Consider the following 14904-nt stretch of genomic DNA (forward strand, 5'->3'; position numbering starts at 1 on the left):
ATTACCATAGTAGGTCTGTCTAACAATCCAATACCTAATAATGTGGCTCCAGCAAGTCAGTACTTTTTATCCTGGAATATGAAATACTAGAGGCTGTTTCATGATAAATTACATTTGGCCAAGTATTTTTTTAATCAGTTCATTTTAGGATACAACCTGTAAATATGCCTGGATCTTCCTATAGTCATTCACTTTATTTTAACCTAGCTCATCTTCCTTCTTTATGCACATTTTGCAATCAAATCGATAAATGCTGGAACAGTCATTATTAGTGAGGAGGAAGCCAGTGCATTTTAAAAATAACACAGGAAAAGTCAGGCACTCTGTTAAGTTTAGCTTTTTGTAGTAGCTGAACAATATTTACTGTGTTTTTTAGGTTCAGGGGGCTATTATTAAAGTCGGAATGCTCTTATTTGTCTCTTGTTTGACTCTCAAGACCTTAACCAAACCTATTGGTGATAATGAACCTTTACCTTTCATGCTAGCTTCTTCAGTTGTACTTACAAACTCTTGCAAGTATCTGCCTTTCTCTTAGTTGTGTTTGGTTTTGTATACTTAAGTAGAACAAATCGGGGGGGGATGGGGGGGACGACACATGACACACCCACAAAACAAGAAAGATGAAATTAGTAACTTCTGCAAACTACCTGTTGCTCTGAGAATCATGAGGTTCTAAGTAGATGGAGTGGGAAGCCATGAGGATTCCAAGTGATTTCAAATGCTACTCCCATCAGTCTGGCACAAACTTCCTTGCTTTCCTGTAAACCTAATTTAATTTGTTTAACTTGCCAGATGTTCCCTGAGATATTTTCATTCCATGTTCCTGAATGTCTTTCTGCTTGTACCATTTGGCAAACCAGATTTCAGTCAGTTTTCCTGCCATGCTCATTTATCCAGGTAACAAATGTTAAAGATCTGTTACTTGATCCTCTCACGTTCTTACAGTTTATGTTTAATGCATTCCTTTTCCCAGCATGCAGGAAACGATTCACCTAGGCACAGATGCAAGTTGACGATAACAGGGGTGGTTTCATCATAAATCTCCCAACAGTCTATTTTTACCTTTCTTTAAGGGTGCAGGATGACATGGTAAGGTCTGATAAGATGATGACTTGAGGAGTCTTAGGCTGGTTTGGCACTTACATGTGAGCTCTCCAGGGAAAATACTACTTCATAAGTCATTTTGCCTGCACAGTTCCAATGAGATAGTGTTGGGAGAGCTGCCATCATGTTCAGCTTGCCTATGACTTTCAGGGGTCTGGAAATTGCTCCTGGACAGCCTGTAAAAGCAGCTTCCTTCTCAAAGTGCATGATTTATGATATCCATACAGACTGAGGCATAGTAACCACAGGGAGCGAGACAGAAATCCTGGCACAGCCAGTTAACACTCTTCCTCAGGTCACGGTCTGCTGCCTGGCTGGAGGATGCCCTGGCCGCCGAAGGGAGCGGGCTGTACCTCTGCGATTCACCAGTGGTGTGAAGCCAGCCCGGTGAAGATCCACCTGCTGCTGCGCAGTCCGATGAGCGGGACCGGCACAGTTTGGAGCTCTTCATCTATCTCCTGACGGACCGAGCAGCAGGAGCCTTCTCCGCGTTCGCTCGCGTGAACGCCGCGGTGCGGGGCAGCTCCCTCACACACAGCCTGCGCGCTCTGACCGTGCTCAGCGCCCGCCGGCACCGCTCCTCCCTCCCTCCCTCCCGCCCAGGCCCGCCCCGGCCCGCCCCGCCTCCTGTCAGCGCCGGGCGGCTCCGAGGCAGCGGCTCCCCCTGGCGGGTGGCGACGCTTCCGGTGCGGCGGAGGCCATGGCGGCGGGCGGCGGGGACCCGCGGGCGGCGGACGTGGAGGAGGATGCCTCGCAGCTCGTCTTCCCCAAAGGTACGCGCCGTGGGCTGGCCGAGAGCGGCCGGCGAGGGGCTGAGGGCGGGCGGGCGGGCGGCGTGAGGAGCCCGCGCTGCGCTTCGCTTCCCTGAGGGGAGGAGCGCTCCCCTCCCCGCCGCGCCGGCCTTAGAGCATCTCCCAGTGCCTAAGGGGCTACAGGAAACGTGGGGGGGCTTTGGACAAGGGCCTGTAGGGACAGGACAAGGAGGATGGCTTTAACCTGCCAGAACAGGGGAGACTGAGAAGAGCTCTTAGGCAGAAGCTCTTCCCTGTGAGGGTGCTGAGGCGCTGGCACAGGGTGCCCAGAGAAGCTGTGGCTGCCCCATCCCTGGCGGTGCTCAAGGCCAGGCTGGACACAGGGGCTTGGAGCAAGCTGCTCTAGTGGAAGGTGTCCGTGCCCGTGGCAGGGGTTGGAACTGGATGAGCTTTAAGGTCCCTTCCAACCCAAACCAGTCTGGGATTAAGAAGGACCCTGTGATCTGCTAAGATACATCTGTTCTTATGTGGACTGCTGTGTGTGCATACAGGAACTAAAACAAAACCCCTATCAGGGTGTAGCAAAAAGACTCTTGTTTTTTTTTTATATAACCATTACTTTTTCATCGATGTTTCTTGACATAAGAACAGTGCCATGTCTTAGGAAACCAGCTGCCCAGATCCTGTGTTGTAACTAGGGGCACTAATAGGCTGTGTATGCTTTTCAGAAAACTACTTAGTATAAATTCTGGAGCTGTGTTTACACCTCAAGAGCGGTTCTGGATGTGGAGAAGGAAAAAGAAAATGGCATCGTGCTGCATTGGTTTTTAGTTATGAACAAAAGCATAGTCCTGAAAGACAGGTTTTGTGGATGTTTTACATTAACATCTATAGCTTACCCATGTGCAGCCCAAATTACTGTACCACTCTGTATGAAAGAAAGGTCCCCAGTCCTTTTCTACCCTTGCCCTGTATCTGATTGCTTTTATAAAACAGTGCTGAAGGGCATCCCGGGATGCTGATGCTCTGAACAGCTCATACTGCTGGTGTTGAAAGACCTTGTCATAGCAGTAAATACAGCAATAACGAACAAAAGAGAGTTAACTAAAAAGGGGGGGGGGGGAAGGGGGAATTGTTAAGATGGGTTACAACTTTTTTTCTGATGATAGAATTTCAGCAGGTCAGTTAACATTTCAGGTAAATGAAGCCCTTTTTTCATACATTCAGCAGCATCCATATTTACTTTTAGGATTCAGAGGCTTCCAAAGGTCGCAGGCGTCACTTCTCAATATTTTGGGTACTACAGTTGTAACTATTTTTCTCTAAAACAAGTCATATTTCACTTAAGTTCTGCCAAAAGTGGGTGAAAGAAAAAAAGCATTGCAAAACTGTGACAAATCAGAAGGTTCTGGCTGCAAATGTAAAATGGTCAAAAAGACAAACACATTGGACTGTTACTCAAAGTGGTGTCATTTTTACCAGCATTTTCAGTATTGCTGCCCAATCACAGCTGGAAGGGCTTGCACAATTACCCTGAAACACTGTTCATTTACTTATTGCCCAAAGCCAAACACACAAAACCTCTGTAAATGGACTTTTTCATCCGTGCTTTGCCTTTTTCTTTCCTGCGGGTGTTCACTCATTCAAATGTAGAATTTGAAACTGCGGAAACTCTTCTAAATTCAGAAGTACATATGCTGCTTGAGCATCGTAAGCAACAGAACGAGAGTGCAGAAGATGAGCAGGAGCTTTCAGAAGTCTTCATGAAGACCTTGAACTACACAGCACGCTTCAGCCGCTTCAAAAACCGGGAAACCATTGCCAGCGTGCGTAGGTGAGTGGACAAGTTAGGGTGTAACAGTATACTGGAGAATTTGCTGTGTATTGAAGTATATTGATGCTGCTTTAGGAAAGTACAGTTCAGTGGTGTTTCTTGATTTGTACTATAATTCTGCATCTTGTCTTTCTGAAGAGGGCAGGAATTTGATCATAGTTCGTCATGGAGGGCTGTGCTTTGTCTAGACCAAGCCTCCAGAACAGCTTTGTTTCCAGTGTTTATATGACAGCTGGTTGCGTTAAACAGGAGGATTTTGTGGACTTTGTAGTGACAGAGGGGAAGTGAACAGATGTGACTGTTTTTTTAATCTATGCAATTATGTAATGAGTCTCTCCTCTGGAAAAAAACATTGGCTTCAGTGCCAAAAGCAGAATGAAGGAAATAGAGCTATTTGGTTTAGTGTATGCCCTTTTCTATTTCTTTCTTTCTTTTAATTTCACCAAGTTGTTGTCTTTCCTTACAGTTTGCTGCTCCAGAAAAAGCTCCATAAATTTGAATTGGCATGTTTGGCTAACTTGTGTCCAGAGACAGCTGAGGAGGCAAAAGCTTTGATTCCTAGGTAAGTGTTTATGTATCATAAAAAGACTGCTTGGTACTTTTTCCATGATCTAAAGCCAGCTATGGGCAGATGTCCTCCCTGTCCAGCTGTGTTGATGGAAACACTTCTGGTCTTGGTCTTTCTTCACCTGCCCATTGATATGACCATGAGGCACTGTTTGTAAGTGTCCCTAATGCACTTCAGACAATGTTTACTAGATTAAGTGTAAACAGCTTAAATGGGGGGTTTTAGCCCACCAAGCTGTGGTTGTGTTTGTTGGGTTTTTGTTTTGTGGGGTTTTTTTTTCTTCCATTGGAGCAAATGACAGTGCTCCTATGAACTTTGTGGATGATGTACAAGCAGTAATTTCTTCCTGTTTCATTTGTTACCTCATGGCCTGAGATAGAGGAGGGAACAGAACATTCAGCTGAATTACAGTTTCTTCCTCACACACTGAAGATTTCATAGCGAAATTGGATTTATGAGCATGTGGCTACAATGACTTAATTTAGAGTCTGTTTAAACCTGCACCTGCCTTGCCTTTTTGATGAAATGTTTTGAAATCACTCAGCAGAAGGTTCTGGGCAGAATGGAGTTCTGTCACTTAGAGAGGAGGCACTGCATAGGCGTTAGAGTGGTATTTGTACAGTAACATTGTAGGTGGGTCCTGGTGGTACCGTACAGGTGGGTGGATGATGCTGTTGAGACTGATGGGACAGAATTATGGCTGTCTGAAATTAATGTAGTGGACAAGATTACTTCTAAAATCTTTAATGTATCCTCATTGTTTTCATCTTGCAGCCTGGAGGGCCGGTTTGAAGATGAGGAATTACAGCAGATTCTTGATGACATTCAGACTAAACGCAGCTTCCAGTATTAAGGTTAACACTCAACCCCTTTATCTGAACAGGAAAACCTGGGAACTTGGACTGTGTCCTAGCCCTCTGGACCAGTCTTGCTCCTGGCTGAGTGAGGGGAGTTGTGGATACAGGGTATTCCAGTGCTGTGTCATCCATAGGTGCATTCAGACTGGATATCAATGTCATCCTTTTGGTTTGTTTCACGTGTGTTGGCAAGGGTGCCTGCATTGTGAGAGCCAAAGAACCTGAAAAGCCTTTTCCCAGTGGCTCAAGTATTTGTTTCTTCCAAATCCCTCTCCCTGATTTGGAAATTTTCAGTGCGAGTCTGTTTTCTTTAGAAGAAATGCAGATGTGAATGTTTTTTTTGGTGAAGAGATGGAGAAACTTGTCCTCGACTCTCAGAAGGCTTGGTGATGGGTGGCATCAATTTCTGTGATGGTTTCTTTTTTTATTGTTTGATCAGTGCACTGGACTTTTACAGCTTCAGTAATTTCCTATTATTGTTTAGTGTAAATTAAAAGATATTTCTAATTAAGACTATGTGGTTCGTAAACACTGGGTGCATATTATCATTTTATTAATGAGGACCCTTTTTGTTAAACATATCATGTGATTACTAATCTGTGTTGGAGATCTGAGGACTCCAAGTGTGTAAGAGGCATTATTAACTATGATCATAGTGAGAGAACGTTTGGGCAGCATCTCCCTGTTTGCTTTCCTGTTCTTTGCCAAGTGATGGTAGGGACCCAACATATATTCTGTTTCAGAAAAGAAAAAGGTGAGGAAAAACAATAATTTTGATACTAAGAAAGCCAGGTCTCCACCCTGGCAGGGCTGGACTCCTTCAGTAGCTTCTAATGGCCACAATCCTAACAAACAGAAAATGACACGACACTGTGAAGTAATGGCTCTTGGTGGTGGAGCCTGTGGGAGTGGCACACTCAGGGTTACCTTAGCTCAGAAGTGGGAGTTGGCAACCATCAAAAGACTGTTAGCTTTTAGTCAGGATAAAATTCTTACTCAGCCCTCTCAAATCTTTAGTTACTGTACCACCACACTTGGAAGAAGGACACTTTTGCAGGAAAGCTGGGACAGAAAGGAAGACAGGTGTGTTAAGGCAGTACTTATGGTGATAAGCAAGAGTTTCACTGCTGTCGCAGAAGGGAGAGAAAGATGGGATTATTTCACCTCTTCCTAGAAATTTAATGTTGCTGCTTTGTTGGAAGGCCAAGCTGGTTCATTTATTTCATGACAGCTGGATGGGTTACATCAGCTGAAATACTTTACCTCAAAATAGCATTTATTTCTGTGCTTTACTGGCATTATGTCTCCTGCAAGCCAAAAAACCAGGCATGCTTTTCTAATTAACCACAGTAATTTTAACTGGATCAGAATAATTATAACTAAAGAACAAAGATCTAATTAAATACAAAAGCAAGGAGGCATGGCGAATCTTTATTTTATAAACCCCAGTGGCCCCTTTTGATACTCTTTCCCATTGTAACTCAGTTTGCCCTGTAAAATGTTGCTATTATAGCAGCTTTAAGACATTTTCATCTTTTAAATACACAGTCTGCATGAGAAGTCATTTTTATGACACAACACCCCCAACCCGGAATTAGGCAGGTCTTCCCTGTGAGAGTGCTGAGGCGCTGGCACAGGGTGCTCAGAGAAGCTGTGGCTGCCCCATGCCTGGCACTGTTCAAGGCCAGGTTGGACTCGGGGTTGGAACAACCTGCTCTAGTGGAAGGTGTCCCTGCCCATGGCAGGGGATTGGAACTGGATGAGCTGTAAGCTCCCTTCCAGCACAAACCATTCTGTGATCCAATCTCTTCTTGCCAACCATTAAACTTTGTTCTGAGCACTTAAGAGAGTGTTATGCCCTCTGACTTGTATCAATGTACCAAAGGTAAAGTGATCCCCCAAATGGGGCAGGCAACTTCTGCCCAACAGTAATTTCAGACTTTATCTGCGTCTTGTAAGGCACCTTAATACACTGTGACTCACCATTGCTTATGGATAGTGCTGCACACTGATGATGTTGCACTCTGTGCTGGCTGTTTCCAGTGTCCAAACATTTTTTCAGCCCTGCTGGTGACTCAGGGCAGCCCTCCTGGCCCCGCACATACCTTCCCTGTAAAGGGAAAGTTCGGGAGCGGCAGGGAGCCGGCAACCCCGGGGCACGGCGCTGCCCCACCGCTGCTTCGTGCCGCCCGACAGTAACCGCCTCGGGTGCTACTGTGAGCCCGGAGGAAGAAGGCAGACGCATTGTCACACAGCACTTTGTCCTGAGCACTTAGCGTTATGCCCTCTGACTTGTATCCATGTACCAATGGTAAAGTAAGCCACCAAATGGGGCAGGCAGCTCCTGGCCAACAGTGATTTCACTTTATCTGTGTCTTGTGAGGCACCTGAATACACCATGACTCACCATTGCTATGGATAGTGCTGCACACCGATGATGGAAACTGCTGTTTCCTGTGTCAAAAACATCCCATTTTTTCAGCCCTGCAGTGAACATTTAGAGTCATAAAGGTTAAATTAGCATTTGATGTTTTTATTACTTTGTAAAGCAGGGTGAAGAACTGAATTAGACGTTCTCATTTTGGTGGAAGGGTTGGTCGAGGACAGAAGAGTAGCTAACGTTACTCATCAACAGCCGATGAGGTGGCAGGTTTGGCCGAGCACACGGGGTACGAGACAAGCTCTTGGCCATTCTCGACATCTCCAGCCCCGCTGTGGTGGTTCCTTCATGCAACGTCTCTGCTCTTGCAGCTCTCCCTCAGAGAGGCAGAGACCTTGGGACAGCGGCGAGGAGACTCCAGGTGCCAACCTCGGGCAGCGCTTGGCCACCACGGCTGCTACGTCCCGCAGAGCTCCCTGTGAGCTCCATCAGCCTCGGATACCCCCTTCCTCTCACTACGTTTCGAACGTGACGCCATCTTCTTCGCTGCTGAGGCAGCCACGAGGCGCTGCAGCTCACAGCTGCCAAGCCCTTCCAGCGGCTCCATGCGGAGCGGCTGAGGGCTCTCCCCGCAGCCCAGCCCGGCAGGCCCCGCCGCTCCTCCTGCCGGACACCTCCGCCCCAAGGCCCGCGGCCCGCGCGGCGGGACCCGCCGGCAGCGCCCCCGCCGCCTCAGCCCTCCGAGCACGCGCGCCGCCCCGGTAACCCGGATGCGGCTGCTCGGCAAGATGGCGGCGGGGCGGGCGGGCCGCTCGCTCTAGCGCCGTGGAGCGGCGCCGGGCCCCGCCATGGCGGACCTGGGCCGGCAGCTGCAGGAGTACCTGGCGCAGTCGAAGGCCGCCGCCAGCGCGGGCCCCGCGCCGCCGCCCGCCGGCTGCTCGCAGGAGGAGGCAGCGGGGAGCGGCGGCCTGGGCGCCTGGCTGGGCCCGCGGAGCCCATGGCCGCCGGGCGGCGGTGCCTCCCCCGCGGCGGCCGGGCCGGGCTCGGGCTGGCCGTGGGGCGCCGAGGCGGACCCGTGCCTGCCGGGGCTGTCGCGCTGGCAGCGGCTGGCGGGGAGCGGGCTGTGCCTGCTGCTGGCCGCGCTGTGCTTCGGGCTGGCCGCGCTGTACGTGCCGCTGCTGCTGCTCCGCGCCCGCAAGTTCGCGCTGCTCTGGTCGCTCGGCTCGCTCTGCGCCCTGGGCGCCGCCGCCCTGCTGCGCGGGCCCGCCCGCCTGCTGCGGGAGCCCAGCCGCGGCTCCCTGCTCTACCTCGGCGCCCTCGGCGGCACCCTCTACGCGGCGCTGGGGCTGCGCAGCACCCTCCTGACGGCGATGGGCGCCGCGGCCCAGCTGGGCGCCGCCGCCGCCGCGCTCCTGGCCGCGCTGCCCGGGGGCGCCGCCGGCCTCCGCCGCCTCGGCGGCCTCCTGTGCGCTGCGGTGCGGCGCGGGGGCAAAGCGCTGCCGGTGTGAGCCCCGCGGCGCAGCCCGGCGGGACTCGGGCGGAGGCACGGAGGCTCGCGCTCGGCGGGGCGGGGATGAGGATGGCGCCGTCTGCACGCCGCTCCCTTCAGCTCCTCGGCCTTGCTGCTGGGCTTCCCTCGCCAGTTCCTCGACCAGAAGAACAGCGGCTGGCACCCGCGGGCGGCACCGGGGACTCTGAGGGCGTCGTCTGTGCTCAGGTGTGACGGGCTTGGTGCCAGCTGGGCGCGGGATTCTGCCTTACTGCAAAGGCAGCTCCATAGCCGTGGTCTGGAGGCTCTCTAGCTCGGGTAGGAGCTGTCAGCATCCCACTTCCCTGCCTCCAGTCTAGGACCGTGTGGCGGCTGCAGCCTGCTTCAAAACGTGAGTGAGATTACGGAGCCAGTGAAACGTAAGGATTGACCTGCCCGTGATACGGAAAGCAAGTGTCTTACAGCTGAGGCCGCAGGGCCGGCTGACGTTGGAATGTGGGGACAGCTTAGTGAAATCTGGTCAAGTGTCGGGGTCAACGTTCAGAATGGTTAACTGCTATTAACTCATTATTGTGCTGACCCCTACACTCTGAACACACTTCAGCTGCCGAGTGGTGCGTTCATCGGCCACATCAGACCAGTGGGGAATATGAATACAGTTTCCGCTACACTGCGTTCCTCTCTAAAACCCCATTCTTTAAAATACCATCCAGTCAGTGGAACAACCTTTCCTGTGCTGTGGGTCACAAAGACTGCCATAACTGTAGGGGTGGTCTTGGTGCAGGACAGTGACGGGATGGCAGGTACTAATCTTACCAGCTGCCTTACAGCTGCTGTAACACTTGGGCTGTACAAGGCTAGCTTCAGCTCTTAGAACTTAATTTATAGATATGTGTATTTCGATACGTCAGCTTAGGCAGGAATTGCTTACTTGTCACAGCATGACCTTCAGAAGTAAGCCTTGCTGGTAATTAGAACTTGTGTCAGCCAGCACAGCTCAGTTTCAATGCAGAAGCTAAGCAGCCTTAAGAAGGTGCTGAATTCAGGCTGACAGTCCCTGCTGGGAGCTTGGTGCTTCAGTCTGGGCTGTGTACTGCACTACTGCATGTAAAGGGGAATACCAGGCCTGACCTGCTCGGAGCCTGAGTATCTCACTGAGTATCTCACTGAGTATATGTGCCTCATATACAAAATAAAGCTAAACACTGCAGTATTTACCTGATATCACTACTTAGAGTTTAGTGTATTCACCTGATACTCCGAATTAAACTGAAATTGTTGAATGGGGGTACCTAAATGTACAGAGATCACTTTAATAAAACCACTTGTTTACCAAATTTCAACACAGGCACTCCACTAATAGTCAATCTTTTTCCATAAAAATGTAGATCCGAGCTGTCTGAATAGCATTAAGTTGGTTCTCTCATTTTTACAACTTCAAAGCTGTAGAATCGACAATGAATTTATTCCTAACAGCAGTAACAACAAATCCTAGAGAAGGCGGAGCTGTAAACTAGCAGGTACAGGATCAGGTTTCCATGTTCTGGTAAAAGAACTTGACCCAAAGAGTACAGCAGTATATTCCCATTAAGTAATCTTACCTGTTTCCCAGCAACAGTGGTCACAGTACCATGGACTGGGACACTTGTGTCTCCCCTGCCATGCTGTCACCCTCTAAGATTTTACACAAAAGCCAGCTCATTTTCCATATTCTTAAACATCTTGTGCCTATTCTATGATTGTGGAATATTTCAAAACTTAATTAAATTTTGTTAAGTTTAATCAATCTGCCAAAGTGTCTTCCTCAGTTTTTATAACCAGATGCTGTTTCGAACAAAGATGTTTGGCTTGCCAAGCTGAAGCACAGAATGACAATATCTGTCATGATGTCTGTCTTGCTGGTAGTCCAGGCTGTAACTCACACTGTGTCTGTGACAGCTTTTTCTAAGCAGTGCTCCATGTTTTTCTCGTTCGGGATGGCAGACTAGCAAGCAGTGCTGGTTTCCCATGTTTCGGAATGTTAACGTCAGCACCACTTGTAATCAGTAGACAGCTGTGGCTGAAGGTGAAAATAAAGCTCTCTGTGCATCATAAACCAAACCCCTAGGAATCATCCAGCTATGAGTATTTCAGACAGTTGAGGTTTCAGGAGGCAGTTCTGTTGCTCCGTCTGATACCCAAGTCTGCCTAAAGACAGCCCTCCTTATAGTAATAGGTGAGTAAAGAATCACACACTGGGTTGATTTCATGTTAATTTTTGCACAAATTACGTTCTGTATTCATACAAAACCAACGTAAATCTTCTGACAAACTGTACACATAGAAACAGGTTTCTGTCTGGAGGTGAACTGAAATCTGTGGAGGTGCTCCATGCCTCGTATCACTTAAAAAAAATTCCAGCTCTTCACAAAACCAAGCAGGTAAAAGAAGGTGAGGAACAAGGGTGGAGAGGACAAAACAAAGCCAGCTACAGCGCTGCAGCTAGCAGAAGTTGACTGATGTAGGAAAAGACCCCTGTCTTGTTAGGAGCTAATGCACATTCAGTTATCCCAGTTAAAGAATCCAGGTTTGTTGCAGGTTACTTTATGAGTAATTTACTTAAACAAATTAGAACAGTGATAGTCATGGTGTTCTCAGAACTCTGTCTTGGTTTTCTTATAGTAAACCACTGATAACAAGCATATGAGGTACAGGAAGAAGAGGTGATTTTTAAAACTATTTTGGTAATTGGTGATATCGTAGAAGTCTACAGTTACCTGAAACAAACCTCACACATTTTTGCCAATCCTGTTTCCATTCCAGGATTCTGGTTTCCGCCCTCCTTCAAAGCGTGGAAATTCATCTTGAGCAGGAAGAAAACCCTTCCGGCCTCCTGCGCAGTAAGAGATGCAGTGGACAGGAGACATTGGATTCATGACAATACCGTAATTTGCCCAAGAAGTGTCTTTGCTTCCTTATCCTTGCATTTCAGTATGGAAGAATGTTCCACTCACCTCTCAGAGCACCACGACCTCGGCCCCGAACACCATGGTCCCTTCCTCTTGAGTTTTCATCTGGAGAGTCAAAAGCATCGTCTGGCCCAAAATCTTCAGGTCCAGGAAAGCCATCTCTCCCCCTGGGTCCTCAGCCCTCATGTCTTGAGGGTCCTCCTCTTCTGAAGCTACAAGAAAGAACATGGTACAAATGTGGGTTTTAGACAGAATTTAGATGAGAAACTTCAGTCAGCTTCAGTTCAATCATCAACTCATTTCTGAACTGTTTTACTTAATACTGTAGCACATACAGTTACTAGAATAGGATTCGTAGGTGGAAAAGTGCTCATTTTCTGCCTTCGAGGACTTTGTCTATTCATTTTTGTAGTCTCCCCTAATTCTGCTGATTGTGTTGGTTTTTCAAACAAGAAAAATACTTTCAAATATACTGTGTTCATTTAATAAAGGGGACGGTGGGGATGAGGGGGAAATCAGTGAGTGATGACAAATAGAAGGTAAAGTATAAGTGAATTTCCCTTAATGTGGTGGTCTTCTTTCCCCTTCCTTTTTTTTTCCCCTTCCATTGTAGTGATAAAAACAAACTGGAAGAATTCAAGCAATGAGAGTCATGGCTCTAACAGAACACATCAGCATCTCATTCCATTGATTTTTGCTATGCTGAAACATTCTCTTTTCTGTTCCATTCTTCTCGGTTTACAGTGTTAGCAGATGAATCTAGACTGCCTTTGGCTCTGTAGGGATGAGGGTGACTGTTGAACAGTGTGCACAGTGGCATTCTGCAACCTGAAGAGCAGTTTATTCAGCTGCGACAATGAAGGATTTTGCTTTGCTAAAGGTGGTTTTGACACTGAAGTTCATAATTTCTACTATGTCCCATGGCAGTAATTTGTTATGACTGGGTTGTGCATCTCATGTGAAACGAGTATAGCTCCTCCAGTATCACACTGGGGTTTTAACTGAGACGTTCAGAGAGAACAATGGTTCTTAATGAACTGTCATTGCCACGTCAGGTGAGCCTGTAGGTGGCTGCATGAACACCGGTAGTTTTGGTTCTCACCTTGCCAGTTTAAACACTTGCAGCACAGATGTGTTCTGTGTGTTACTGCACCTCCAGAAGTGCATCCTAACTAGCACCGGTTGTTAGGATTGCTTTAGTTTACAGCCCCGATTCTGTGCAAGCACAGGCGAGAGCTTTGTGTGGTGCAGGCTCACTGGTTCAGGAGTGCTCACGGTCAGTGTGACCCCACGCTGCTCCTGCCCACCCCTCAGCAGCAGCACACATCATGCAGGGCACTGTCTGGCCATTCCCACTGATGCCCCCCACCTCCCCTCTCTTCCCAGTTCCCTGCTGGCCAAATTGTAACCACCATAATACATGGATGGTGTGTGCTTTGTGCAGCGTCCCCTTCCCCAGCTCATTAACGACACAGTGCATCCTATTACAAGCAAAACTTTAGATACTTTTATTTAGAATTTTAACAACATTAACCTTTTAATTACAAAGTTAAATATTTTAACAGTAGTCAGAACACAATACAAGATTGTTAAACTTTTACATTTCTGTTTCATGAAAAACAATAGGTCTGTCTCCACCTCCCAGAAAACAACCATAATACAGAGAGGAGGCTGCTGTGCCTGTAGAGGTACAACAGTGGGTGGAGGGAGTGCTGTGTGTGGACAATGGACCATTTTACATTAAGCTGGACGATTTGGGAGAACAAACTGAGCAGTTTCAGGTACAAATGGTTCAGACGATAACATTGCAATATTGTTTAGCCTTGAAACAGCACAGTGCCCTAGATGTTCTTTAGAGGGCCTCCCGTTTTAATACTGACATGGTGGAATGCTCACAAATACTGTGTTTGTGTGGTGTGGCACTGGGTGTCATGGACAGGAGAGGGACATGGATGATATGCTAATGCAGGAGGGATGTGGAGCTGTTGGAGGCAGTCCAGAGGATCCCATGGAGATGCTGCGAGGGCTGGAGAGGCTGTGCTCTGGAGCCAGGCTCAGCGAGCTGGGCTGGGTCAGCCTGGAGAAGAGAAGGCTCCTGAAGGGGAGACCTTGGAGCAGCTCCAGTGCCTAAAGGGGCAGATAAGAAATCTGGAGAGGGGCTTTGGACAATGGCCTGTAGGGACAGGACAAGGGGGAATGGCTTTAACCTGACAGAGGGGAGATTGAGATGAGCTCTTAGGCAGAAGCTCTTCCCTGTGAGGGTGCTGAGGCGCTGGCACAGGGTGCCCAGAGAAGCTGTGGCTGCCCCATCCCTGGCAGTGTTCAAGGCCAGGTTGGACACAGGGGCTTGGAGCAACCTGCTCTAGTGGAACGTGTCCCTGCCCATGGCAGGGCGTTGGAACTGGATGAGCTTTAAGGTCCTTTCCAACCTTTCTGTGATTCTGATTCTGCATCTCTCTATCTACGCTTCTGGGTAAAAGGATGTAATAAATGCAATTGGGAGTGTTACTTCTCATTGGTACCTCTGAAACCTAACACGAGTCTCCCAATGAGGAGTGTAACAGACTTAGTGATCCAAAAGTGATCTCAAGAGACTTGCACCATCCCCCTCAAATAGATGATTACGAGCCTTAGCATTAGTTGTTCTTAACTGCTGTGCTTTGAAACCCCAGAGGGGTTAATAGGGAAGACATCCATGTTGCACCTCCGTGTAGCACCTGCCTGTTTGGTGAACCTGTGGTGCATGAGCACGCAGCAACACAGGAGCACAGAGCTATGCATGTAGGCGAGACCGATGCGCTCAGGAAGCGGTACTACCGGCTCTGGAGCGGCTGCAGGCGCGGCGGCCCTGCGCGCCTTATAGCCCCGGTCTCCTTTACAGACCCCCGAGTGACACTGAGACCGCGCCCCTTGCGCATGCGCGCAGCGATTCGCGCCACCACCTGCCTTTCTTCCGGCCGCGGTACCTTGAG

The 14904-nt window shown here is 48.7% G+C and overlaps 2 protein-coding genes across 4 annotated transcripts; both read left to right on the forward strand.

The window, feature by feature from the left end:
* Nucleotides 1-1760: 1760 nt before the first annotated feature.
* POLR2D (RNA polymerase II subunit D) lies at nt 1761-5626 on the forward strand. 2 transcript variants are annotated; one of them, XM_065675533.1, is made up of 5 exons: nt 1761-1877; nt 3510-3690; nt 4157-4252; nt 5033-5112; nt 5433-5626. In XM_065675533.1, exons 1-4 carry the CDS (start codon nt 1805-1807, stop codon nt 5109-5111), a joined length of 429 nt encoding a protein of 142 aa, XP_065531605.1. In that variant the 5' UTR covers nt 1761-1804; the 3' UTR covers nt 5112; nt 5433-5626. The 2 variants fall into 2 exon arrangements, with proteins under 2 accessions (XP_065531605.1, XP_065531604.1); XM_065675532.1 differs by having other exon boundaries at nt 1764-1877; nt 5033-5626.
* A 2181-nt stretch (nt 5627-7807) lies between these two features.
* LOC136012355 (vesicle transport protein SFT2C-like) lies at nt 7808-12402 on the forward strand. Of its 2 annotated transcripts, none has more exons than XM_065675534.1 (2): nt 7808-9375; nt 11787-12402. In XM_065675534.1, exon 1 carries the CDS (start codon nt 8344-8346, stop codon nt 9001-9003), a length of 660 nt encoding a protein of 219 aa, XP_065531606.1. In that variant the 5' UTR covers nt 7808-8343; the 3' UTR covers nt 9004-9375; nt 11787-12402. The 2 variants fall into 2 exon arrangements, with proteins under 2 accessions (XP_065531606.1, XP_065531607.1); XM_065675535.1 differs by having other exon boundaries at nt 7808-9212.
* Nucleotides 12403-14904: the final 2502 nt, after the last annotated feature.

Source organism: Lathamus discolor, chromosome 3, assembly GCF_037157495.1.
Source record: "Lathamus discolor isolate bLatDis1 chromosome 3, bLatDis1.hap1, whole genome shotgun sequence".
Taxonomy (NCBI): domain Eukaryota; kingdom Metazoa; phylum Chordata; class Aves; order Psittaciformes; family Psittacidae; genus Lathamus; species Lathamus discolor.

Excerpts from the sequence above, each read along its gene's own strand:
- LOC136012355 (XM_065675534.1), top strand. The coding sequence starts at position 8,344 with ATGGCGGACCTGGGCCGGCAGCTGCAGGAGTACCTGGCGCAGTCGAAG.
- POLR2D (XM_065675533.1), top strand. The coding sequence starts at position 1,805 with ATGGCGGCGGGCGGCGGGGACCCGCGGGCGGCGGACGTGGAGGAGGAT. Across the intron at positions 3,691-4,156 it reads ACCATTGCCAGCGTGCGTAG|TTTGCTGCTCCAGAAAAAGC; the intron begins GTGAGTGGACAA and ends CTTTCCTTACAG. Across the intron at positions 4,253-5,032 it reads GCAAAAGCTTTGATTCCTAG|CCTGGAGGGCCGGTTTGAAG; the intron begins GTAAGTGTTTAT and ends TTCATCTTGCAG.